The following is a 26,080-nucleotide window of genomic DNA, read 5'->3' on the forward strand; positions in this document are numbered from 1 at the left end:
GCATCCGAGTAAAGAGAAACATAGAAAAGTCTGAAGCATTCACAAATATCAACACTTTTAATCTTTAACCCTCCCGTTTCATCCTCAATCTTTTGTATGAACGATTTCTCTGACAAACTCTTCAGCTTTCTAGCCAATAGTCATCCTCCCCTATCCCCCTCCTCCCAAAACATCTGCCGCATAAAATATAACCCTTTCTCAGTTTGTTCATCCAAGGTTTTCTTTAATCTATCCCTAACGCACTCCATCTTTAACCTATCCGCACCTTTACCAGATAAAGCATACAACAGCTGCAATTTCTTTAGGTCAAGTTCCAGATCTTTAACTTTCATCTCACCCTCCCTCCTCGCTCTGGCTGTCCAGTTAATCAATTCTCCACATATAGTTGCTTTAAAGGCATCCCACACCACCAAACAATCAGCATAGTCCACATTATCCTCAAAGAAATGGACAATGGAAGCATTGATTGCATCACGTATTTTCTCCTCTTGTAATATAAACGTTTTAAGCCTCCATTTAATATTAGTAGGTCTGAACATACTCCGATTCATGATCAATTTCACCGATGAATGATCAGAGATGCACCGTTCCCCTATTACCACATCAGTTACCACATCAACCAATCTTTCCGAAATCAATAAGTAATCCAACCTAGAATGGGAGTTATGAACCGAAGATAAAAAGGAGAATCCTTTCTCGGCTGGGTGCAACAATCTCCAACTGTCTACCAAGGCAAAAGTATCAATAAATTCACGAAAAGCACGACTTAACCCATGACCTGTAAACCTGCACAAAGATAGCCTATCTAAAGTGGCATCTAGAATACAATTAAAATCACCTCCAAGACCATTGTGTTCACCACTCATGTTTCTCAGAGAATCCTTCAGCTCCTCAAAAAAACTAATGCCATTAGAGCATGGACTATATATCGACCCCAACGTCAATACTTTCCCTTCATGTTTAACGTCTGATAATAAAAAACGACCATCCGCATCCATAATCACATTCTCAACATCCATACATAGGCCCTCATTACGAGTCGGGCGGTACGGGTCAACCTGTGTGATGATATGACTGTCAAAATACCTGTTAGTGTGCAGAGTGAAGTGCCTGGGAGAGTCCTGGTGGGTAGTGACCTAAAAACTCTTGGAGTTGTGTCAGTACCCCCAGGCCTCCCACTAAAAGGAAACATGAGCTCACTAGGCCTGCTAGGGAGAGGACCTTGAGAGGCTCTCGAGGGGAAGAGATAGAGGAAGCTATCACCCCCACTCCACAGGAGTTGCTCACTGCTATCTCTGGAAAGAAAGAGGAAAAGGGGAAACCAAAGACCTCCAAGAAGAAGACAGATGGCATCCCTGTGCTTCCAACAAGCACATCCCCAAGATTGTCCAAAGTCACACCTGTGACTCCTCCACCTGCTGAGGCAGAGTGTGAGGTACAACCCTGTGTGGTTGATCCAGTTTCTAAAGAGTCAGATCTGGAAGAAGACTTTGGCTTAGTTGGAGATTGTCACAACCCTTACCGCAAACCCACCACTGGCAAGTCCACTTGCCAGGTAGGATCAGGGCTCTGGGCTCCATTAAGGCCTTGAAGGCCTGGCACCCACTCCCAAGACTCTCTTGGAGCCAGTCCTGGCTCCTCAGGGGCCAGGCTCATACTCTTTGAAGAACTTGTGTAAAATGGGACTACTTTTTTCATTTGGGCCTGCAGCTAACATGGAGGGACCCACATAGCTTGGTTCCTAGGAACTAAGCTATGCGGTATATTGTTTTGGGTGTGGCAAACCTGCAGAGGAGACAAAAGGGACATCGTTAGCAGCATCTTACCTGCAATCTCCATCCTGTCAACCCCTCCCAGCTCCAGTGAACAGCTTCTTCTGGACACCGCATAACTTCCGAAAAACCTGAAAGAGAAAAGGAGAAGACAATATTAGAAAAGGCATACTCTGGCATTGCTAAGCTACGAACAGTACAAGAAACTTACCTGGCTGGTCGCCTCCTGGCCGCACCGCTCAGGAGTTCCACACACGCTGAAGAAGCACCGCGACCTGTAGGGAAGAAAGAAAACAGGTTAGCAAAGGCAAGACAAAGCAGTGCCGCGCATTGCACTTACTTACCTCATTACAGCGCTCTTCACACGCCATCATTTATCAGCGAGGCCCAACTTGACCAGTTTGTCACGCTGAAGCTCAGCACACCTAGGGAGAAAGAAAAACATTATTAATCAAAAGAAAGGCATGCAAGTATAACAACGCTATACCGAACTGCTGCAATAAGACCAACCTGAGAGACACTTGAACGGGCACGCGCCAGTGAAGTAACTTGGTCGCCCACGCCCGCTGAAGACAACGCCGGCAGGCGGAAGAGCCGTCCAGCATCAAAGGCCATTCTAAGGCCCTGTTTGCCCCTGTTCGCTGCGTTCGGCGCGTGGCGAGTTGTCTAGGATGCCCACAAACGAACTTTGCATCATCATGGACAAACACCGCTGTGAGTACCATTATGCCATTCTACGATGCATTACAGAGCATCCATATGCGCATTCAAATGTACGCTGCTCCTTAGATTGACATTCGTATCTGCTCTCCCGATTGACTCAGCGCTGGCGTAACTCCTAGCCGCTGCCCAGAAATGTTAGTGATTTGCTGTATTGCATTGCCACTACTGTAAGGTACACCCCTCTGCCCCACACTGCTAGTAAACTGCCGCATTGTGTCTGTGCCCTACACTGCTAGTGAACCGCAGCATTGTGCCCAAACCTCTGTTACCGGATTGCCACACTGTGCCCTAACTGACTGCTCCCACGGATGACTGCTACCCTGTGCTCACCCATCATGGCCAACATCACACCCCCACCATCCGCACTCATCCCCCCTACGCCTTTCCTCCCATCATTTTTCACCAAACCCACAGAACACAAACCCAACCATCTCTCAACACGCCCCAGAACCACGAACTCTAGAAATCTAAAATTAGGCCTCCGCTCCAGACATTCACAGGAAACCCCTCAAAGCAGATTTGAAAACAAAGCTACACCTGAACACAAGAAACTGTCCACTCCCAAGAAAGTAGCCAAAAGGCCCAATACCACTCCCACACCCTGCCCAGACTTACAGTGTGCATTAATTAATGCCAGATCCCTCCCCGCCCACGCCACCGAAATCCATGACCTTCTCACCAACCTTGACCTCGACATTCTCGCCATCACCGAAACCTGGCTACACATCGCCGCCGGCCCAGCAATCTCACTAGCCATCCCACCTGGATACTCCATCCTCAGACAGGACAGAACATCATCCACAGGTGGAGGAGTGGCACTCATAGTGAAAGATCACCTTGAATTAAGACAAAGTCCCTCCAAACTAGGGGACAACATTGAATCGCTATCAGCCAAGATCTCCCAACACCACTATCACTCTTAATCTAGTATATCGCCCACCAGGCCCGTTACTGGACTTCCAGGACAACCTCACACACCTGCTAGGTGAAAACCTTAAAACCACCACCAAAACCATTCTCCTAGGAGACCTTAACCTGGGGCTCCACGACCAGAAAGATAAACCATCCACCAAGCTAGCACAAGCTCTCCAAGAAATGGGCTTTGTACAAAAAGTTCTCCATCCTACCCACAGTAAAGGGCGCACTCTTGACTGGGTAGCTGACCACAACTGCGGCATTGACATCAGCTCCACCACGCCTACCCCATGGTCCGACCACTTTCTCATTCACTTCTTCATCCCCTTACCTAACAACTCGGAAAGAAAACTTACGCCCGCACCCCCAGCCATGGCCAGGAGCGCCAAGAACCTCACCAAAGAAAGCATCTCACCCTATTTAGTCCCTCTCACGAACAACCTCCCTGCTTCATCTGACCCAGCTGCACTGGCAGATATCTACAAAACTACCATTAGCACTGCCATAGACATCATCGCCCCCCTACAAAAGAAAAAATCCAAAAACTCCAAACACTCCAATACCTGGTTCTCAGCAGAACTAAAAGAACTACGAACCAAAAAACGCAAAGCCCTAAACTTATGGCAAAAAGCGCCCAATGCCTCCTCACTATCGTCCTAAAAATCACTGGCCACCCAATACAAAAAAAGCATTATAGCAGCCAAATCTGCATCATATAATGATAGAATCTCCAACGCCACCTCAGAATCCAAAGAGCTCTTCGCTATATTCAAGGAACTCTCCACACCGGCCACCAAGTCCCAAGAGATTATCAAAGAACAAGCCTGGTGTAACACCATACAATCAGCCCTTCTAAAACAAATCAAACTCCTCCAAGCTAAAATCTTAAACCATCACAAAAATCTCACTCAGGAAATCTTAGCTGCATCCCTAAAGGAAACAGTGATTGAGAACAAAAAGATAAGTCACATTACACCCTTCAAATTTATAGAAGTCTCAGATAAAGAGGTAATCGATATCGTCAACAGAATCAAACCCTCCAATTACAAAGGCGACGCCTGCCCCGCCAAACTAGTCAAAGACTGCATTGAAACACTAGCACCATTCCTCAAATCCTTCATCAATGCTTCCTTCAACTCAAACTCAGTCCCTACCAGCCTAAAAGAAGCCTGGGTGCGCCCTCTTCTAAAGAAACCTACTCTAGATCCAGAAAACGCCAACAACTATAGACCCATCACAACAGTTCCCTTCCTGCTCAAGATCCTCGACAAAGTCGCCTACTCACAAATTCAGCACTACCTCAAAAAAAATTGCATCTTAGGCAAAAGGCAATCGGGCTTCCGCCCGGGGCATGGGACCGAATCGGCCCTATTAGACCTTAAAATCCAACTTAACGACATCATGGACAAAGGCAAACCGGCTCTCCTCCTTCTATTAGACCTATCTGCTGCCTTCGACCTGGTCAACCATGACATCCTAGGCACGCAACTCAAAAATGAAGCTCACTTCTCGCCTGAAGCCGTCTCCTGGGTCAAATCCTTCCTCGAGGGTCGACTTATGAAAGTCTTTTCTGATTCGGCAAACGCTACCCCAACCACTATCCATTGTGGCGTCCCACAGGGATCCTGCACTGCACCCACCTTATACAACATTTTCACCCTCCCACTGTTCAATGACCTCGACCATCGCCACATAGCCTACACCAACTATGCTGACGACACACAAGTCCTGCTCCCCCTTACTGGGGTATATGAACAAGACGCCACAGCACTAACAAAAATATACACAGCCATTCAAACCTGGATGGCAGCCAATGGACTTTGCCTTAACGGGGACAAAACAGAGATCCTACTAGTTGGCACCAAAGAAACACTAAACAAACTCCCGCCTCTATACAAATCCTTTAACGTTGATAACTCCACCATCACAGTCTCCACTGCAGTAAAAACACTAGGAGTATGTCTTGACTCCACTCTCTCTATGACACGGCAAGTCAATGCCGTAGCCTCCTCTGCTGCACTCACCACTAAGATAATCAACGCCGTTAAACCCTTCCTATCCTCGAAAAACTGCTTGAATGTAGCCAGAGCCACAGTAGGTACCAAACTGGACTACTGCAACGCCCTCTTCCTGGGCACGTCTGCACAAAACATTAAAAAAATGCAAGTCACACAAAACAATGCCCTAAGAGCAGCCCTAAGCATTCCAAAAAGGGAGCACATCTCCCAAGCCAGAAAAGAAGCACACTGGTTACCTATAAAAGAGCGCATACTATTCAAATCCATGGCCATCACCCACAGATGCCTCTCTGCCAATGCCCCACCCTATCTTTCTGAAAGGATCACCCCCCATACTTCCACTAGACCCACCAGGTCACACATGACCAACCAGACCTATGTACCCACCTTTAAAAGAAGCAAAGCCGGAGGGTCCAGCTTTTAACATCTAGCACCCAAAAACTGGAACGCACTCCCCACCGCCTTAAGGAACGAAAAATCATACCATGCCTTCCGTAGACTACTCAAAACCACGCTGTTCAACTAACCCTGCCTCACCTGTATTCTCACCACTGTATATTTGGAAATAACAGCAAATGTATGAAAATATTCTTCTATGCAAATCTGTCTATTTGTGTGTTCACTATGTATGCCTGTAACAAGTAAGACTTCTTTAGCGCCACGATGCCCCCGGGCAGATGTGCGCTCTACAAATCCAAATAAATAAATAAATAAAATAAATAACGTGCCCCTGCCAAGAAGGCAGGATGGAGAGCATGCCTAATTCCACAACAAAGTGAGGAGAGGGCCCAGAAGGGCTGAAGCCACAAGGGGTGGTGGGAGGATACTTACCTCAGTTGGCCAGTCTTGAACACAGCCCTCCTGTATCTTCAGGCTGAACATCCTCCGTAGACAACATCCAGGGAAACTGGGGAGAAGGTTCCAGCAACCAACCCGGGCTGAGTGGCGTCCCCGTGGATACCAGGTGAGCGTAACAGAACACAAAGCCTGCCATAACTAATCCACCTGGGTGCCATAAAGACATCCGAAATCGACCACTTGGCTCAATTGTTAGGACAACTACGTGCCGAAGTTCATTCTGCCAGGCAAGAGACTAATGCTCTCCGGAGGGACCTAGTAGTAACCAAGGATCGCACTGAAGAGATCGGTAGGCAGTTCTTGCAATCACAGGCAGGGCAGACTCCTCTGCCCGGAAACAACCCATTGGCACAAGATCCCACCTTATCATCCACTCCCACTCCAGTACAAACTACGCTACCCGGAACAGTTCCCCTAGCACCACCAGAACGGTTCTCAGGCGACCCAAGGAAGTATGTGGCATTCATGAATCAGTGTCGCCTTCACTTTCTTTGTAGGCATGGGGCATTTCCAAACGACCAAGCTTGGGTAGCTTTTGTTTTGTCATACCTGAGTGGTAGCGCAGCGGACTGGTCGGTGCCACTGGTAATCCATGATGATCCTTTGTTACATGACTTTGGGGGGTTCCAGAGGGAAATGGAAAAACATTTTGCTCGCCATACCCAAGAACAAGCAGTAGACAACAAACTCTTGTCACTCGAACAGGGGAATCAAGACTTGTTAACGTACATTACCACCTTCAATAGACTGGTTGCTGAAGCTAGGTGGCCTGAAAACAAAAGAACCACGTTATTTCACCGGGGCCTACGAGGTGAATTGAAGGACGTTCTAGCCCAGGTGGTTGACCCACCCAGAGACTGTACCGAATTTATCAATTTGGTTGTGCAACTAGATCACCGATTGCAGGATCGAAAAGCAGATCAGTCTAGGACGGACACTCGGGCCGTGTATGTTCAATGGGCCTAGGGAGTGATGGCAGGTGTGTTTGATCTGTTAAATGGTGTGATATAAAGGGAGGAGAGGGGTTAGGTGTGAGTGTGGTGTGTCCCTGGGGTAGATTGTGTTTAGTAGAGATGTGGTGATGTGAGAGCAGATATTTGTGGCAGAATCTTGAGCCTAATCTGCTATTCCTAAGTGTGAGAGAACATGGTTGGTTAGGTGTTGGCTTGGTGGTGAAGTGTTTCAACCAGAAGGCAGGTGAGTTCAAGTAAGGGCTGGTAAGGGGCAATGTGCAATGCTTTTGAAGAAGTGGGTGCTGTGTGGAGGCAAGTATGGTAAGAACTGGGGTGTGGCTGTAGTTGGCAGTCACATTCGTAGTGTTACGGTGGCGTAACGTGGTATATTGTGTGATGTCTGAGTAAACTAGTGTCACATGCTTATGGCTATTGGATGTGGCCAGTGGGAGAAATATGCTGCAGAATGTCTTAAGTAGCAATACATATTTAGTATTTGGCTAAATGCAGGTTACAGCGAAGGCGCTGGGTATGATAAGGTGAGTGCCAATTCTTTTAGGGTGCAACCGATGCCTACTTTGATCTGAGTAGTGGGTAGAGAATGGCATTAATACACAACGAAGATCACGTTGTGTTTGTTTTGCGAGAGTTGGCTTAGTGTTCTTACAAGGTGCTTGTTAAGCATAGGCTAGGCTAACGTGATGAGCAAAGGCAAAGGGGTGGGTGTTAGATGACGTGCCTATGGTCCGCTAGACAGTGGCAACAGTTAGCAGTAATGTGTGATCAAAGAAGGGCATAGACAATGCAACAATAAATGCAGTTGTCCCGAGATGATAGTTGTAATCACATAGGAAAATCTACACATGAAAGGAAGGAGCACGATACAATGCAGACAGTTGCAATTAATTGACGTAAATATGGGTGTGCCAAGTAATCATGGGCAGATGCGCAGGACTGAGTACTGTGAACGTACGGCACGAGTTACAATGGCAGTGTTAGTGCTCAGCAGTACTAACAAGTATTAGCGGTTTACAAATATAAACTTAAGCTTTCAGTCACTGCAAAAAACTTGGGAGGTGAGCTAGCATGGTCAGTGTAATTACAGCAAATGGAAAGAAGCCAAAGTAAATAACTTCAATGATTGCTCAGTAGGAATCATATTGTGAAAAGCCTGAGGTAGTACATGGCGGTTGGTAGCAAGTAAGTTTGAGAGGCAGTTCGTACCTTAATAGCTGGCTGGTGGCAAAGTCAGTTTTCATGAGCTCATTAGCGAATGTCTTTTGGCGTGCACACCATCGCACAACAGGCGCAAAACAGGGCCTTTTTTCCGTGGACCTTCCCCGGATGGGCCGCAGCCGGCGACTTCCGCCTGCCGGCGTGTAGGCGTGGCAAAGTAGAGATTGGTTGCTAGGCAATGTGGTTGTAAACCATAGGGGCCGCAATTTTGAGATCAGGCCATGCGGGCTGCGTGAAAAGGAAACAAAATGGCAATGATACATGGCTAGCAGGCAGCATCAAAGGCGGATGGCAGGGGTGCTGTGCCACGATCGTGTTGGAGGCACACAGTGGGTGTAGATGTGAGGCAAGTGCTCACCTTCGAAGTGATTGCAGCGGAATGGCAATCAGAGACTGCTGCTGAAGTGGATCAGCTGGTGTGGATGTCTCTGCAGCTGGGGAGTAGGGCTCCTGCCCTCTCCAGGCATCTAGCACGACTGCAGTGGGGGCGCAAAACAGGGCCTTATCCCGAGACCAGAAGTTAGAGCTTTGCTTCTAGCTTCAGCACAAGAGGAGGAGGAGAGTGAACCTCTACCTGACCTTCTCAGAGGCCAACCTTTAGATGAGAACATAGAAGGAGTTAATCTATTTTCTAACTTGACATCTGAACAACAGGATGAGTTCAAGTTTCTGTTAAATCAGTTTGCCTCCCTGTTTTCACTTTCACCAGGCTTGACCCCTTGGGGCCATCATGCTATTCTCACTGGTGACTGTTTACCTGTGAAAAGCAGAGGTTACAGAATTTCAGAACATGTAAGATCCCAAATAAAGGAAGAGGTCAACAAGATGCTTGATCTCGGGGTTATAGAGCCATCTACAAGTCCATGATCTAGTCCAGTTGTTCTAGTACCAAAGGCAGGATCCAAAGAGTTGAGATTCTGTGTGGACTATAGAGCACTAAATGCAGTCACTAAGACGTTCCTTTACCAAGGACAGATGAACTGGTGTTAGGAAGAATTATATGCAGTACTCTTTGGGAACACCACACACAATTAAGACTACAAGTGACAGTACAATTTCACCTTTGGTACAAGCCTGTACTACACAGTTAGAGTGGTAGCAGTAGCAGAGCGGACAGACTTATCTCAAGAGTAAGTGAGCAGTATCAAATAGTTACACAAAGGACAGCAATTACTATGATTCAGGCAAACGCTGACTCAAGGTTTTCAAGCAAAAGAATATACATTTATTTCACTCTTCAGTTGTATAACATTACACTATTATAAGCAGTCTAAAAATCACACTCTTAATACACCACACCACTTCCCTTAAATTCCAGACAAGTTAAGCTCACAAAATGAAGTGGGAGCAAAATGGCACTCCAGCAATTTAAAAGGGAGGGAAAGACAGAAGTTAACAGAAATTGAATCACACCAACAGTAAGTACTCGGGGCAATTGAACAAGAGAGACTGCAATGATAAAATCAGAGAGAAAAGGCTTAGGGCCAAAGTCAATAGGTCAAAAGTCTTTTGCTCAAGATAATACAGTTCAGTGTAGTTCGCGGTAAAGTTCGTGCCACAGATTCCGGACAAGGTTGGTTGGTAGAAAAGTTAGTTCAAAGAGAAGAGAAGGACAAGCCCTCGGATTGGAAAAAGATTTCAAACACTTTCACCGCGGCTGAACAAAACAAACAACCGGATTTGCACAGTACCTTAAAACGGCGAGGGAGCTGTAGCAGAGGCAGACGATCCTGGTAGTTCCTGCAGGCTCACGGTTCCTGAAGCGACTGTCGGACTGATCAGAAGTAGGAAGACTGGAGGGTCCTGCACTACCCAGGGAAGAAACCAGCAGCAGAGCAAAGCAACGAATAAAAGGTGCGCTCTGTAAAACACAAGCAGGGTTCGACCTAACTGGCTATCCGGCCCACTGTAGCTCAGTACAGCGAATTCGACCAGAGGAGGAGTTCTGGCTTGCAGTTTGGGCAAACTGGTTGGTCCCACCAGCTCAAGGGAAGACGTTTCCTGGAGGATCTTCTCTGTCGTAGGATTCTGAAGATTCGGACCTGCAGCAGGGCTTTGTAGGGGTCCTCTTCCATCAGTTCCTCGTAGGTTCTTTCGTTCCAGTGACGACTCTGCCTTTCCAGTCCCAGAGACCTGCTTTTTATGCAGTTTTCCCCCATTCATACAGCCTGGCTGTCAATCACACAGCAGGGTGGCTGTCCTGGCAAGGACAGGCCCCTCACCCAATCAAACAGGAGTGTGACTTGGGTTACCAAGGGAACCCATGGCAGGGGTCCGAAGATCCCTCCCTCACTTCCTGCCTAGACTTTCAGGTGCCTTAAGGAGGGCTTCTGTGCACAAGCCCGCGAAAAGACGGCGAACAAAGGGATCAAACCTGGTTTGGCGTGCAGAGTAAAACACGAGAAAGACATTTACAAAAAGAAATGGCGAAGAAACCCAGCTGGAACCGTAATAAAACATATACGGCTAAGCGGGTTTATGTTTGAGGCTAATATAATAGCCTAAAACAATACCATGGTTATTTAAGATAACCGCGGTATATAAAATAGGGTAGATACGACTGCCATCAGCCAAGTCTTAGTGTAAAGGGAGCGAAACAATGCTCCAAGAGACACTGACAAAAAGGGATAAGAATTAACCCTTTCCAATACTCCATGTAAGCTGGGGTGTACTGGGTCTGTGGTTAAAGTGACTAAATAAAGTTAATGGCAACTTTATCTTTTCTGGGGGACAGTAGTCAGCCCCAGAAAATGGAGTCACGGGGAAGTCTAAAAGAAAAATATGGTGCCATAGAGTAGGTGAGGCTCCAGTGCCCAAGATCACCCATGAAGTAGAAATACGCACAGCAAAATGCATGTAAGAATGGGAAAAAGGCTCACACTCTTACCGGGTGAAACAAATAAACCCTAGAAATCCAGCAAAGCTGCTGAGGGACTCAGTAGGTAAGGGAAATTAGCCAATTTTGAGAATTCTCCCTAACAACTTTTGGATAAGCTTGGTGTAGCCAAGTACCTCAGTACATTTGATCTGACATCAGGCTACTGGCAAATAGCCCTGACAGACCATGCCAAGGAGAAAACTGCAGTTTCAACCCCAGCAAGCCTCTACCAGTTTAAGGTTATGCCTTTTGGATTAAAGAATGCACCTAGTACATTCCAAAGGATGGTCAATCAAGTTCTGAATGGGATGGAGGACTTCTGCATGGCATACTTGGATGACATTGCAGTGTTCAGCCCTACTTGGAAATAACATGTTGATCACTTAGGATATGTTTTGCAGGCTCTTGAGCAGGCCCATCTGACCATAAAGGCAAGCAAATGTCAAATCGATCAGAGTAAAGTGGTCTACCTTGGTCATGAGGTAGGAGGAGGTGAAATAATTGCCTAGCAAAGTACAAGCTGTACAAAGCTGAGCCACCCCTACTACTCAAACCCAAGTGAGAGCCTTCCTAGGCTCACTGGGTACTAAAGGAATTTCATCGAGAACTATGGGACCATAACTTCTCCTTTGAATATAGTCTCCTCTCCAAAATTCCCTAAAAAGGTTAGATGGAAGGAGGAGTGCACTCAAGCCTTTGAAAACCTGAATAAAGCCCTTTGTCAAGCTCCAGTCCTAAGAGCTCCTAATAATCACCAACCCTTCATTGTGCCGACAGATGCATCCAATACAGGTATAGGTGCAGTCCTTAGTCAACTGGATGAGAAAGGTAGGGAGCACCCCATTTGCTTCATCAGCGGGAAACTGAAGGAACCAGAAACAAGGTGGGCAACCATAGAGCGGGAATGTTTTGCCATTGTGTGGTCTCTGAAGAAGTTTAGACCATACTTGCATGGATCTACTTTTGTGATTCAGACTGACCACCAACCCTTGAGATGGTTAATGTAAATGAAAGGGGAGAACCCACAACTCCTAAGATGGTCAATCTGCCTGCAAGGGTTTGATTTCACCATTGAGCACAGGTCATGATGTCACCACCAAAATGCTGATGGTCTCTCTAGGATGTTTATAACCGACTAGAGTGAAGAGATTCATCCAGGAGTGGATTAAATCATCCTGTCCCTTAGTCTGGGGGGGGAGTGTTAGGGAGAATTCTCCAGAATGGCTAATTTCCCTTACCTACTGAGACCCTCAGCAGCTTTGCTGGATTTCTAGGATTTATTTTTTTCACCTCCTAAGAGTGTGAGCCTTTTTTCCCACTCTTACATGTGTTTTTGGCTATGTGTTGTAAATTTGTATGTGTTCATGGACTGTGGAGCATCACCTATTCCATAGGCATCATCATTTTACTGTGTGTCACACAGCACCTTTACTGCAGTGACACATGGTTGTCTTTTTTAGACTTCCGAACTAAGACTCCATTTTCTGGGACTGACTATTATCTCCCAGAACATGTAAAGTTGCCATTGACTTTTTAAATTCACAGACCCAGTACAAACTATCTTACATAGAGTACTGGAAAGGGTTAATAGTTATACCTTTTTGTCTGTCTCTCAAGGAACATTATTTTGTTCCCCTCTCTTTAAGATTTGGCTGGTGGCAGTGGTATCTACCCTATTTTTCCTACTGCTGTCTATTTGAATAGCCTTGGTACTGTTTTAGGCTAAGTTAGTAGCCTCAAACATAAACCCGCTGGACCCCTTTTATTTTATTTTGGTTCCGGCTGGGTTTATTCGCCATTTCTTTTTGTAAAGGTCTTTCCTGTGTTTTACTCTGTGCGCCAAACCAGATTTGGTTCCTTTGTTCACCGTCCTTTGGCAGGCTTCTGCACAGAAGCCCTCCTTAGGCGCCTGAATGTCTGAGGGGGACAGGATGTGAGGGAGGGGTTTGAGACTCCCTGCACATGTTCTCCTTGCAGACCCATGTCGCACTCTGTATGATTGGCTGAGGTGACTGTCCCGCCAGGACAACCACCATGCTGTGTGATTGACAGCCAGGCTATGTGAATGGGGGAAAACTACATAAAAAGCAGGTCTCTGGGGCTTGGAAGGCAGAGTCGCCACTGGATCGTGAGAACCGAAGAGAAGCTGAAAGAAGTGGACCACTGCTACGAATGAACCTCCCGGTGAAGCCCTGCTGCGGTCCGAATCTCCAACCTTCGACCACAGGGAAGATCTGCAAGGAATCTTCTCCCCTTTAGCTGGTGGGACCAACCAGTTCACCAAACTCCAAGCCAGGCCTCCCTCTTCTGGTCGAATTTGCTGTGCACAGCTACAGTGAACCAGATAGCCAGCAGGACTGGAACCTGCTTGCGTTTTAAGGAGCACACATTTTATTTGTCGCTTTGCTCTGCTGCTGGTTTCTTCCCTGGGCAGTGCAGGACTCTCCAGTCTTCCTCCTTCATGTTAGTCAGACAGTCGCTTCAGGAACCATGAGCCTGCAGGATCTGCCAGGAACGTCTGCCTCAGCTACAGCATTCTTCTGCTCTAAAGGTACCTTGATTCAGTGTTTGTTTGAACCATAGTAATTGCTGTCCTTTGTGTAACTACTAGTACTGCTCACTTTACTCTTGAGATAAGTCTGGCTGATCAGCCATCGCTACCACTTTACTGTGTAGTACAGGCTTGTACCAAAGGTGAATTTGTACTGTCACGTAGTAGTCTTAATTGTGTGTGGTGTTCCCAAAGGGCACTGCATATGATTCTGCCTAACACAGAGTGATATTGAAAATGGGTAAAACTATCTCTAATACTCATTACAGTCCACTGATAGTAGGGAGAAGAGAGCTGGAGGCCTGGAGCCTGGGTCCTTGTTGAAGGTGTTGGGATGGTGTTGAATGCACGTACAGAATCCCAGGCAGGCAAAAAGGTTCCGGTTGAGAAAAATATATCAGTGATCCACCTTGTGGGAGCAGAGTGAAGGGTGTGCCATGGACAGAGTATACATTGTCTTAGTTCGGTCCGATACATTTAGATGCCCACATATAGCAACACAGTAAGAGCAACAAATGTATTAATGTTGCAGTTGCAGAGGTTATAGATAGGGCACCTTTATAGGCCGGTGTTTAGTTGTATTATTAGTATGTATTGATGTGCAATATGGGGGAAGAAGCAGACGTAGGTGGAAGATGGAGTCAGTAGGGTAGTGTGGTAGAAACGAGGTCAGTGTGGTAAAAGTGACAGGAGTAACGCCATTTTGGATGTTAATGCCCAGCACACGATGAACAGATGAGAATGCTGGACTTAGTGTGGATCTGCTGCTCGGTAAGTCCAGCTCCAAAAACAAAGCCCTGTTTCCATTCCCCCAGCAGAGAAGCCGAGGTCAGAGGCATTCATTGTACGCAGATAAACACTATTTGTATCCAGCTGCGGAGCCTGGATGTGATGGGAACGGAATGTTAGTTGGTAAAAGAGCAGTCCGGGATGTGCCCTTTGAAGGACAAATTCATGAGACTAGTGCACGTGGCTGTGTAATGCCAACGAGCCAGCCGATGATTCAGAACACTACTGCCCTCACCCTGGGATGGACACCCCATATGAATTGCACCTAGACGCACAACTTAAGCAAACAAATCCTTGAAATTCAGACTGGTGGAGAATGGTGCCCTTGTCATATCATCCATGGGCACCTGGGGTTGTGAGATAAGTGCAGGGAGCTGTGTCTAGAAAGTCTTGTGATTCGGGACAGGGGTCGCAGAGTTGATGCCAATACATTTTGTTCAGATTGGGGCCGCAGCTCACATGCGCCATGGCATCTGGTTTCATGAGGAAGCCTACTGTCTCATCAAAAGCAGAGTTTGGCCTTGCAAAGTTTCTTTGTGCCTGGAACAGGAGAGTGAACATCACGTGATGGACCCAGATTTACGAGCTTATCGATAAGGACACACCAATCACACATTTGGGTTCGTCAGTGACTATGTAGGGGACCAGGTGTCTATGGAAATGGGGGCAGCGTAGATGTGGCCAATCGGTCATGGGACTACAGGGTGGGCGATTAGCATGTTCTATAGATGGTAGCCAATGAGGGTGGTGGGATTATGTTGTACTCATTAAGCATAGTATTGTTAATTTGCGCTTTTTCTTCTATATAAGGTGTAACGTCTTGAGATGAGACCTGTGTCATGTTCGGTTTATAGTCAAAAAATCGAAAACAAAAAGGTTGAAAGTCAAAATATCAAAAAAAAGTGGAAAAAAAGTCACATTTCTTTTTTATTACATTTTTTATTCGAAATGGGGAGGTTCCCCCCAACCTCCCTTTTATTATTATTTTTACGTTTTTTTTTTACATGCGAGAGCCAAAACAAAAAATAAATAAAAAATAAATTATTCAACCTTTTTTTTGTCGTTATGTTTTCGGTTTGTCTTTCGACATTTATTTTCTCGATATTTTGACTGGACACCGTCATGTTCGTTATATGGAACTGTCTGAGACCCTTTTGCATATAATAAACCTTGTTGTTACTTGCAAAGAGGTGTAGTGATTGTATTGGTCATTTGGATTGGTTTTATTCTACGTTTTCTGTCTGCCATCCTTTCAAAGGCATGTGGTTTGTACATACAAACATTCCAAAATATTAAATCCAGTTGGATAAACCGCCTATCCAAACATCATGGTCGCTTTGCAAAATGCATCAAAAAGGTGCCTTAAAAAATGTAGTGTCAATTGGAATAGACCATGATGCAAACATAAGCCAAATATGAATAAAATGGTTCCATGGGTAGTGAGCTGATTACCATAGGTAGGATTACTTCCCTATGCAGCTAAGTCAAATATAGTAGTTCTTGCAAAAAGAAAAGTGTTGAGTCTCTAGAGCCCAAACATCCAGTTCCAAAAGCTTCAACATCCAAGCAGAATAAAGGTGTGCCAATTAATCCCTCCCCTATGGCCATAATGGAGGAAGTTGTCCCTGCTCAATGCTCGTCCTCCAGCTCTGCTCTCCAGTCAAATGGCATTCCTTCAGGATTCACAAACAGCACTGTGTGACTCCTCCTAGAAACGGGCTTTTTATAGCTTTAGCACAGTTGTTTATCAAAAGCCTGAAGATTTTTATCTATAAAAGCCGAAGGTTTTATATGTCTAAAAGCCTGATGCTCTTTTTCTCTCCATGCCCGTCAGTTGTAACACCTTACCTGAGGTCCTGCGGGGTTGTCATGGATTTCCCAGGGAAAGCAGAGGCACAAGTGATGATAGCACACAGACTCCAAAGCGGGACTGGATAGCAGCACTGGAATGAAACAGCCCCTCCACCCAGGTCCCCCAAAAGAAATGGGTTTCTATGTGCTGAACCTTCTTGTGGCGGAATCAACCCGTCATGTAGTCTGTAATCCCTGGTTGTGAATTGCACTGCCTGCATGGTGGAGAGAGAGCGGTAAAAGCAATGAGCGTGTAACCTAGGCTCCAACCCTTGTCTTCCCCTCCTTTCCCTGGTTTCTTTCCCCTCCCATCACTGATCTTTACCTGGTGTTTTTGCAAGGGGCTTACAGCGTGGTTGGATAGGTTATTGATGAAAAGTTCTCTGGTTGCGTACAAACGGGGCTGCCGCGATGTTAGTGCCACTCTTCATTAGCTTTGCTATATCGGCACCCTTCCATAAGCACACTGTTACTTCACACCGAGCATTTTTTAACAGACAAAGTATTAGCGCAATGATCAAATGCACTTCTGGCAGTCAACAGGTCTCCAGCATAGTTTTACAGATAAGAAGGTACTGCCCAAGTGCCCGACATACTACTGCATTCAACAGGTCTTTCAGATATTACAATGGATTCAACTTGCATGCACATGCTGCTCCGTAACACCTAGCTGCTACTTTTCTTCTTTCAGGTCCAGAACCTGTGCAGAGGGCAGGGGTTCATCCTGAAGCCAGATGGTAGCCCAACAAATGAAAAACATCCAGGAAGAAACAAGGAGGCAATGACGTAGGAAGAAAACACGCCACCCCGACCGTGTTGCTAACAGGTAAACATTACTCACTTGAACTGCGAACGCCGAGCATGGATTGCAGAGTGGCATGACCTTTTATAGGCTTTGTTTCCCAAGATGATGGCACGGCTGGACATTCTGGAAAAGGTAGTTTTTTGTCTGCACAGAACGCAGCCTTCCTGGACAAACCAAGCACACAGAGCCCAGGTGTGATATTGCTAAATACATATACAATAGGGCTTCCTTTGTGGGTAAGGAGTGTACTGTGCTTCCCCTTCCTGGTGTTTTTATGTTGGCTTGGGGTCAGTGTTACTGAGAACCTGCCCCTCTTTTGCTGCTCAATCCTGACATCAGTCAACAATCTCCCTCATATCGGGCCTAGCCCAGAAGCCTGGTAGTCCATTGTAGTCTTTCAGGACTTAATTATTGTTATCAGAACATTGGATACTATTAACCAAAACAAAAAGAACTATTGAACTATTGGAACACATCCCAGACCATTGCGTTGCAGCCCAGAAGCTACACTAGCCATAGTGTTCCTGGTTGTTCCAAAACTACTGATTAGCCTGGCACACAACCCAGACTTCCACAGTAAATAATAATGGGTCTCATCACGAGTTGGGCAGTAGCCCTTAAATGGAGTGGTAACGGAATTAGCACAGGCAATACCACTCCGCTGGATCACAAGTCAGAGGTAATTCTTTCAGCCACAAAACAAATTGGTGCTATTGTCACTAGTGCTAATAGCCCTGACAACACAAATCGCAATTACAGCCATATCAAGTCCATGTATGGCGGTATTAGCGCCGGAAACAGCCGAGATTTATTTCCAGCCTCCAGCTGGAGGTAAATGAACACAGGTGCTAGAAATAAAACCACAGGTGCATCCAATGTACTCCAGAGGGCTACATAAGGCACACCCCTACCCCAAACTTTGTTTCCAACACCATGCTTCCATTATTTTCTGCAAGCTGGAACAGCCAGCTGCTTGGTGCTGCGTCTGAATCTTGAGAAGTTTGACAACCAGGCTAGGGCACAGTGAGTGCAGGGTGGCATAGGTGGAGGAGAATTTTTCAAGCTAGGCGAGCACCCATCCCTAGGGGTAAGCCATTACCCTGGGCCCTCACTGACACCCAGTTGGTCACCCTGTACCGCATGAACAGGGAGATCATCACCAAACTGCTGGCCTCAATCCAGGAGGACATTGGGAGCAGTATTAACATCTGCACAGCTGTGCCCCCACTGGTAAAGCTGGTTCCATGGTCCTACACTACAGCACACTGCTGGGATACATGGAGAGGTACAGAGGACAGCAGACTTGGATATTGGGTGAGTCCAATCGGCTCCACATATGCACAGTGAAGCCCCTGACAAAAAACTGGGGGTGGGTTAACTCTGAAACAAAGCATGGCATGGCAAGTGAATGCACTAGCAGCACCCGACAAGCACCCACACCAACAACAGGGGAGAGCAAAGGGTGCATGCACATGTTGGACACACCTGGGCACACAAGCTGACGTACACATACTGCAGCAATTACAACACACATGACCACATGTACCACAACCACACTACAGCACCCAATAGCAGGCTATCCATCCCAGCATGTCCCATGCACGACCCCATCACACAAAGCAGACATTAACCCTCACTGTGCATAGCAGAGTGCATGGAACACAGCAGAACAGGTTAGATGAATTCATAGTAACTCAAAAAAGGAATTGTGTGCACCAAATCCACAACACTGAGATGGGGCCCTTTCTCGTCTTTGTGAAACACCAGACAAGGCACACAGCCACCAGGGACACACCACTGAACAATCGCCACAACGATACAGGGTGCATGTACAGGCAAAGGAATGCATGACACAATTGACAAAGGCTGCACAGACATCACACTTGAACCAGTGTAAGTTGCCTTTATGTGTTGACCACACCCACCTACGGAGGAATGAAACCCATTTCAATTCAGGCCACCTTGCTCTTTTCTTCTGATATTAGTCACATCGTACACCCAGTCATTGATTCTGGTGCCACAGGAAATTACATATACATCTCCCTCACAGCCTCCTTGAACCTGTCCTTACAGAACAAGAGCCGGCCCGAACCAGTTCAGGTAGTTGATGGAACATTGTTAATTTCTGGTCCCATAAAACAACAAACGGCCCCTTTGACACTGTTACTTCAGGACACACACAAAGAGACTATATCCTTCGATTTGATCACAACACCCAATTCGGACTCATCCTTGGTATTCCATGTTTACGGGTTCACAATCCTGTCGTGGACTGGGCCTCCGGTCGCTTGTACTTCGAGTCCACGTATTGACAATCCTCTTGCCTTGCCCAGTCTGCTGTACCTGACTCTCTGTCGCAGTTATTAGGGGCCGTCGCTCAACTCACACCGAATGACACCCTCCCCATGGAGCTTGATCCACCCCGGCACATAGTGGGTTCCATAGCTTCAGGCATTCCTCCGGAATATCAGGACTTCCAGGAAGTGTTTGATAAGGGTTGTGCAGAATCCCTTCGTCCACACAGGCTTTATGATTGTCCCATTGACCTCTTACCTAGTGTTAGCATACCTTCCGGGAGGATGTATTCCTTGTCTCCCTCAGAAGACCTGGCTCTCAAGGAATATATACAGAATGCCTTACGCCTGGGCCATATCCGGCAATCCACGTCATATTTTAGACCATTATACAAATCATCCTTTACACTTTAAAGACAATATAGATGATGCCCTGGAAACGTACTAAATGCGACAAGCCAAAGGATCTCCAATCAGCATATGGGAAAAAAGTATAGAAGCACAGACCTTTCCTCTACTCTTTCCTACTGGAAAAGGAGGACGGTACGATGATAGACCCACACAGATAACAGCATCAGAATATCGCTCTTTACGAATGTATTCAGATGACCCCAGATTCAGACAAAACGTGATATACATATTCCACCTTCTCTCTGAAAGTGAACTAGCAACTCTATGCTACGGAGTTGCACACACATTAAAATCAAGTACCCATTTTCAAAATATGTCAGCTATGCAATTATTACAAAAAGTGCAAGAAAAAGATGAGGTTTTACAGTCAAGTATTACAAATCTTTTAGCAAACATGCGTGGTACAAAAGAATACTGGTTCCGACGTCACAGAGATGTACGCTGTATGATAAGAAACCTTGGCCCACCCACTTGGTTTGTTACATTAAGTTGTGCAGAATATGCATGGGAAGATTTACATGATTTCCTACGCCTAGCAAACAAAAAAAAACATAGATATAAAAACACCAGGAGAACTCTGCTCTCTAGATTCTGTAAATGTATCAAGATATTTCCATCATCGCTTCATTGCTATGCTACACTTTATTTGTAATACGACGGTTCCTCCCCTCGGAGAAGTTCAACACTTCTCCTAAATTTGGTCAGGACAGTGACGCCACTGTTTTGCAGTTCATCCAAAAATATGTCACTTGTGAAATCTCTTCACAAACAACACATAGGGCCTCATTACGACCCAGGCGGTAAGTTACCGCCTGGGCCGTGACTTTACCACCATGGCGTAAACTATGTTTACATACATTTGAGACCAACATTAATAAGATTTGCTTATTGGTTTTTAGTTAACGTTAGTGCTTGCCACTTCTTATATACTATGATAGGTTCCGCATATACACTGTCTCTTAGACTATATGCTTGCCAAAATGGCATCTCGTGTGAGCCTGCGCAGACTCCCACATCTTCGAACACTACCCTGCAGATGAATGTCAGAAAGGGAAGTGGACATGGATCATCTGGACTCGAGAGGAGTATGCCTCGTTCCTCACACATACCCCATGCAGAGGAGGAGGGTGGGTGGAAGGCAACAGCACAATACAACACCTTCAAGGCAGAGGAGAGAACCAAGAAGCAATCCATATCTAGGCTTCCCAGAGTCATCCCACCAACCAGTTGCTTGGGTCTCCTGCAGGTTCAGCCCTACCAATGTTCGATGGTCAGTTGGGCAGACCTCCTGGGAAAGGGAAGCATTGAGGATGATAGCCAGGTACTAGAGTACAGAGAGATGGGCATGGCTGAAGGCAGCAGCAAGGTGTGGTTTAATAGATCAAGCACTGGCAGGCAAAGTCATTCACAGGATCATGGCAGGCTGATGTGATATTAATGATGCAGGGAGGCAGAGGGCCAGGGCCATGCACAGCCTTTAATACTGCTAGAATTACATTGCCAACTTGTGGTAGTGTTCAGCTGTAGGTTCCTGCAAGGATCTGGGAAAACATGTGCATTACATTTTTGGTACATGAAGATGATAAAGATATGTCTCGTGAATGAATCGATGGACTTTGCTATGTCGGGAGGGGTACTGGTCAAGGGCAGGACTCTGGCTCATTCTGTGTCTTAGTAAAGAACCTCAATGATGGAATGTTTTATTCGTTTTGACACAGCGAGTTCAGAAGCACGGATGTAGAGACTAGGATTGTGGGTGTTGAAGTACGGCGGGGCATTCTACTTTTTATTGCAATCGCTTATTGTAGCAAAATAAATGGATAAACTTTCGGGGAGCACGGAAATTGGGTTCAAAGGGGACTCTAGATTGATATGCGCCACACAAGGATATGGTTAGACCAAGATTGTTAAATATTGTGGACCGTGACATCCTAAAAAAGAGTAGTTGCTTCTGGAGGATGGTTAAACTCACACAGCCTAAGGTGGTGGCTGCACAGACGACGCACCTGAGAACAGATGAGGGGGAGGTTGTCTTCTAAGGATTATCCACTGGGAACAAGGAGCACGCCAAAACAAATGTGCTCATTGTGTCACCTAAAACTGGTGTTTGTCCCCCATACTGGACAGCTCAAAGGTTCTCGCATATATTGTTGTGATAGCTACCCACACAATAAATGTAGGACTGACAGACAGGTGGACACTTGCCCATTGTGGGGGGGGGGGCGGAGGGGGAGTATGCATACTATTCACGTGTAAATACATCTTATTCCAGGGTCGCTGCCATATGGGTTGCAAGAGATGCTGGTAATGAAATTCTCACCCTATCATGGATCCGCAGGATTATGCTGAGCGGATTCCCCTGGAGTAGGGCGAGTAGAATCTCCACAGTAGATCAACGGCAATCATGTGTGTAATCACTAAATGGCATCAATTTGTGGATATTGGCAGTGATTGGGCAACATCTCCATTGGTTCCTAGGGATGTGATGGTAACAGCACACAGGTGCGCACTGAGATTCAACCTAAGGTGCATAGATCAGAAACCACAAAAAGGGGTCTTGTTATGGTAGCTTGGTAACAGACCTATTTACACCCACTCCCTAACAGTAAAACCGAGTGTGTACCACCTCATGAAAACGACACTGTGGTATTTTGAACAGGGAAAGAGAAGTGGATCCTTCTGGCCAATTCAATTTAGTACCTGGCAATGGGACATTTATGTGAACAATTAAGAAGGCAAATGGGATGATATTGTGGAGTCTTTCATACACTTTATTCTTTTGGTCTCTGACACAAACTCCAAACCATCCCTCATCTCCAGAAAAACAAGCTTATCTAGGTTTAAAGTCAATGGTTGAATGTAGTGGCAGCCCGGCCTGTGCTGTTCTCACCATGGGAAGAGATTGTTGCTTTCCCTTTAAATCACAATCCCAGTCTCCTCGATGGTGCTGTTGGTTACATTATTCATGTTTTGGCCAATACACAAGTCATCAGTTATTAAACAGTGGACTGGTGAAGCTGGCGTCCGATTGGTGGCAAACTCCTGCCTTTATCATTTGTGTGTAGAAATTGGGAGTTTCCGTGTGATAATGTAGTCATTTCTGAATAAATATATTGTTAGAACATATACATGTTCTTGATAATATGCATTTAAAATGTTTGTTCACCCAGGCTGGTTTTTTCCCCCTAGTGTTTTGGATGCAAAACATTTCTAAATAAAAACACATTATTCCTGCTGCATGTTACATGTTCCACTAAATGTTCCCATTGAAGCACAACTTCTCTGCCACCTGTTGGAGCACCTTTCCCCAATAGATGGCACTTCAAAGTCAAATAAATTACTATGTGAGGAGTTACTACTGAGTAGTTTTATGTGTGCTGCCTGTGATTGTGAACATGTTGAAACTAATAATGTGTGTCTCCTTTTATCTTAATAGGTGAAATGCCCCAGAAATGCACCAGTGATTTTGATTCTCTGGACTATCGCAGGGAAAAGCTTCATTGTTAGAATATGCACTTTCCAAGCATGTTAGAAGAGTGAACGTTTGGGGTCCAGTTGCCTTTTCAGAGTATTCAGGAACTGGGATTGCAAAGTCTGTTGATACACGATGGCTTCAATCCATGCAACCACTTTGTGGTAGCATCCAGTAACCAAGTGTGTTGATTCTGTATATCCTGGGGGAGTGAGGGATATCTAGCACGACCATGACAATGTGTTATGTGCATTAAGAAAAGCATTTCTCATTTGTGCTCTGAATTTGGGAAAAGGTTAATTGAAAAGGCTCCACTTAAGTCAAGGCACCTGAAAAAATAAACTGGCAAGACACTTTACACGTGCACAAAATGTGGGAACAATTGCCATTTCAAGAACATACATATTGCCCACATGAGGACATAGGCGAAAAACCTTATCAGTGCACTGACTATGAGAATAGTGTCCATTTGCATGATACACTTATCAGCCACCACCAAATGAATAAAGGTGACAAACCTTATGAGTGCACTGAGTGTGGGAAAGGGTTTGCTACAAAGCGAGTGCTTACTGTCCACCAGAGAACACATACAGGTGAGAAGCCTTATGAGTGCAGTGAATGTGGGAAAGGGTTTGCTACAAAAGGAGGACTTACTCTCCACCAGAGAAAACATACAGGTGAGAAACCACATGAGTGCACTGAGTGTGGGAATGGGTTTGCTACAACGGGAGAGCTTACTAGCCACCTGAGGACACATACAGGTGAGAAACCGTATGTGTGCACTGAATGTGGGAAAGGGTTTGTTCAGAAGCAACAGCTTATTAGTCACCAGAGAACACATACAGGTGAGAAAGCTTATAGGTGCGCTGAATGTGGGAAAAGGTTTGCCTCAAAGGGAGAGCTTACTGTCCACCAGAGAACACATACAGGTGAGAAACCTTATGAGTGCACTGAATGTGGGAAAGGGTTTGCTACCAAGGGAGAGCTTACTAACCACCAGAGAACACATACAGGTGAGAAACCTTATGAGTGCCCTGAATGTGGGAAAGGGTTTGCTCAGAAGGAACATTTTACTATCCACCAGAGAACACATACAACAGAGAAACCTTATGAGTGCACTGAATGTGGGAATGGGTTTGCTTCAAAGGGACGTCTTACTATCCACAAGAGAACACATACAGGTGAGAAACCTTACAAGTGCATTGAATGTGGAAAAGGGTTTGCTCAGAAGGGACGTCTTACTATCCACAAGAGAACACATACGGGTGTGAAACCTTATGAGTGCACTGAATGTGGGAATTGGTTTGCTCAGAAGGGAGATCTTACTAGCCACCAGAGAACACATACAGGTGAGAAACCTTATGAGTGTATTGAATGTGGGAAAGGGTTTGCTCGGAAGGGACATCTTATTAAACACCATAGAACACATACAGGTGAGAAACCTTATGAGTGCCCTGAATGTGGGAATCGGTTTGCAACAAAGGAAGTTCTTAATACCCACCAGAGTACACATACAGGTGAGAAACCTTATGAGTGCATTGAATGTGGGAAAAAGTTTTCGTATAAGGTAAATCTTGTTGACCACCAGAAAACACATACGGGAGAGAAACCTTATTGGTGCACTGAATGTGGAAAATGCTTCAGTCGGAACAGTCACCTTATTAGGCACCAGACAAAACATGCATGCCTTGGTCCATTTCAGTTTAGTGAATGTGGCGAATACTTCAGTACACAGGATGTTCTTATCTGCCATGAGACAGGACATGGAGGTGGAGACATCTCTTCTGCAACTGAAGCTGCTTCTGATAGAAGGAGATGCTTCTACAATGCTACTGAGTTTGGTATAGCTGTCTAATACTGCGAAGAACCTGCCTCCACAGTGGTTCTCGGTTTCCTTTGGCACACAAATGATGACTGATTATGATTGTTGCATCACTGCTGTTTGAAATGCATCCCTTCTAGAATATTCAGAAGGGAGACTGTACCTTCTGTATTAAGGTAACCATCCTATGGAACACTTTGCCTAAGGACCTCATGCAAATTGATGGGCACCAATGTTTTGGAAAAGCTTAAAGAGTCAGTGGTTGAATCAATAACTATAGACTCTCATAGGATATATGAGGTGCCCCTTGGGACCCCGGCAGCTAGGAAGGGCTCTGATCTTAAGTGGAGGTCTCCCCCTATCTCTTGGCTCAGCTAAGGTCTAGCGCCCTCCACATGCAACAGGGAGGCTCCCATCTACTGAAATGGAACCCAGAGGGCATCTTGTCTTTTTCAGTACTGATAGTATGCTCTTGCTACATAGATTCTAAAAGTGGATTTGGAGGGACTCAGAGTGCATTTCCCTTCCCAACTGCATCGCACAGCTCTATCAACGTACATCTCTTACAACTTACTCCCAGGTTCTGTAACACAACCGCTGCAGTTCCTGTTGCATCTCATGCACATATATAGGGATATAGAAGGTTTTCACAAAACAGAAAGGCTTCCGGGAGAGAGGCATTATATGCATTACATAACAGTGTTCTCAATAAGCAGTTCACTGTACCAACGT

General features: G+C 45.8%; 1 protein-coding gene across 1 annotated transcript in view; it reads left to right on the forward strand.

Moving 5' to 3' along the window:
• Window positions 1-26,080, forward strand: part of LOC138557994 (zinc finger protein 84-like) — a 343,267-nt gene that overhangs the window by 2,288 nt on the left and 314,899 nt on the right. The window contains exons 3-4 of the mRNA XM_069642664.1: window positions 17,236-17,370; window positions 23,491-25,191. Of these exons, the coding sequence (XP_069498765.1) occupies window positions 23,897-25,191 (1,295 nt within the window). The 5' untranslated portion in view covers window positions 17,236-17,370; window positions 23,491-23,896. The remainder of the gene's footprint in view (window positions 1-17,235; window positions 17,371-23,490; window positions 25,192-26,080) is intronic.

Source organism: Ambystoma mexicanum, unplaced genomic scaffold (genome assembly GCF_040938575.1).
Source record: "Ambystoma mexicanum isolate Mex_15411 unplaced genomic scaffold, UKY_AmexF1_1 Mex_scaf31, whole genome shotgun sequence".
Lineage (NCBI taxonomy): Eukaryota > Metazoa > Chordata > Amphibia > Caudata > Ambystomatidae > Ambystoma > Ambystoma mexicanum.